Source organism: Ixodes scapularis, unplaced genomic scaffold (genome assembly GCF_016920785.2).
Source record: "Ixodes scapularis isolate PalLabHiFi unplaced genomic scaffold, ASM1692078v2 PGA_scaffold10__122_contigs__length_95168666, whole genome shotgun sequence".
Taxonomy (NCBI): Eukaryota; Metazoa; Arthropoda; class Arachnida; order Ixodida; family Ixodidae; genus Ixodes; species Ixodes scapularis.
In genome coordinates, this window is record NW_024609836.1 from 91704460 (window position 1) to 91705837 (window position 1378).

Consider the following 1378-nt stretch of genomic DNA (forward strand, 5'->3'; position numbering starts at 1 on the left):
CGTTTCAGCTTCGGTCCAGACGCAGCCGATGCTACAAGCGCGAGCATGTGGCCCAGAACAGTGCTTGCACTGCGCGCGCGCGCGTGCTTGGCAGGGATGCTGAAAGCCCGGAGCTCGTGCTTGTAGCTTTGGCTGCGTCTGGACCGAAGCTGAAACGAAGTATAGTTTTCTTTTTTCTTTCACTAAACGATATGCGAGTAGTAAAGTCACAGTATAAAATTATTTATCCCAGCCTAAAATTAATTTCATGGTACCTTTATTTTTACAATAGACCGCAGCAAACGCTACAAGTCAACCTAGCCAATTCAGTGCTTGGAATATATCACGTGACTTCGCACCCCGCGCGTTGCTGCGCTCCTCCCGAGGCTCACGTGACCCTCAGGGGGCGCTGGATTGAGTTCGGTGGTTCGTAACGTTCCTTGCGATCCATCCTAAGGCGAAACCGAGCAGAGGCATCGCTGCCACTCGTATCACCGTCGTGTGCATCACACAGCTGGCGTGGCGGCGTTCAGTTTGTACGAGAGACACGTGCCCCACACCAAGGCCACAGAGCTGGAGAACACAACACGGTACTTGAGCGGCACGAAACGAAAGTTGATGGCCATGGCCGCCGGCCATATCACGTAGCTCGTCGCCAAGACGTTCGCGTACCTGGTCTTCACGTCCTCTTTGATCTGGGACCACTGATGTCCCTCGAAGACACCCTTGAGTCCCATGAAGCCTAATAAGTAAACTGGACTGCAAAGCAGCTGGTCCAGGATAACTTTCTTGATGGCGGCTGACGTCCCGCTGCCAAGGACAAGCCATCGGTCCAGGGCGGCGTACCAGGCCACCAGAAACGGACCGTAGTAGCAGAGCCCGAGGAAGAAGAAGCCCGCCGCTCTGTGGGCGTCGATGCCTTTCCTCCGCTCAATGAATTTTTGTGCGATCAGATCGCCTGTGAGCATGATGGTACCCGCTGTCACAATTTGCGTTTTTATCGGATGACTCTGTAGAAGCCTGGTATAGAAGGAGATGACAGGTCTCATCCTGGTACGTGATGTGACGTAGAACTGCCGTGTGTGAGCGTGCGGTTCTTCTTTCAAAGGGCAGAGACAGAGCGAGTCGTTTAACCCTCTGCCATCAGATTCACAGCTGCGTCCGGTGAAACTTAATCACGGATGGATCACTGGGGAAACGGTGAGAAAACCTCATGGATACGAAACCTGTGCAAGAACGCTATAAAGCACATTGCGCTGACGCTTATTATCGCGTTCGCGTTAGTCCGCCCCAGTGGGCGTCTGCTGTATCAGCAGTAGATGAGATATTTTGAAAATGTAGTGGAACTGTTAATCTGGGGTCTTTAACGTGCATCAACACGCGACCTCTCGCCGGTACG

At 53.0% G+C, this 1378-nt stretch overlaps 1 protein-coding gene across 1 annotated transcript; it reads right to left on the minus strand.

Annotated features, from left to right (window-relative positions):
- Window positions 1-304: 304 nt before the first annotated feature.
- LOC8035504 (protein Mpv17-like) lies at window positions 305-1101 on the minus strand. The gene has a single exon (XM_002411358.4). The coding sequence runs from the start codon at window positions 1026-1028 to the stop codon at window positions 486-488; it is 543 nt and encodes a 180-aa protein (XP_002411403.3). The 5' UTR covers window positions 1029-1101; the 3' UTR covers window positions 305-485.
- Between the last annotated feature and the right edge of the window lie 277 nt (window positions 1102-1378).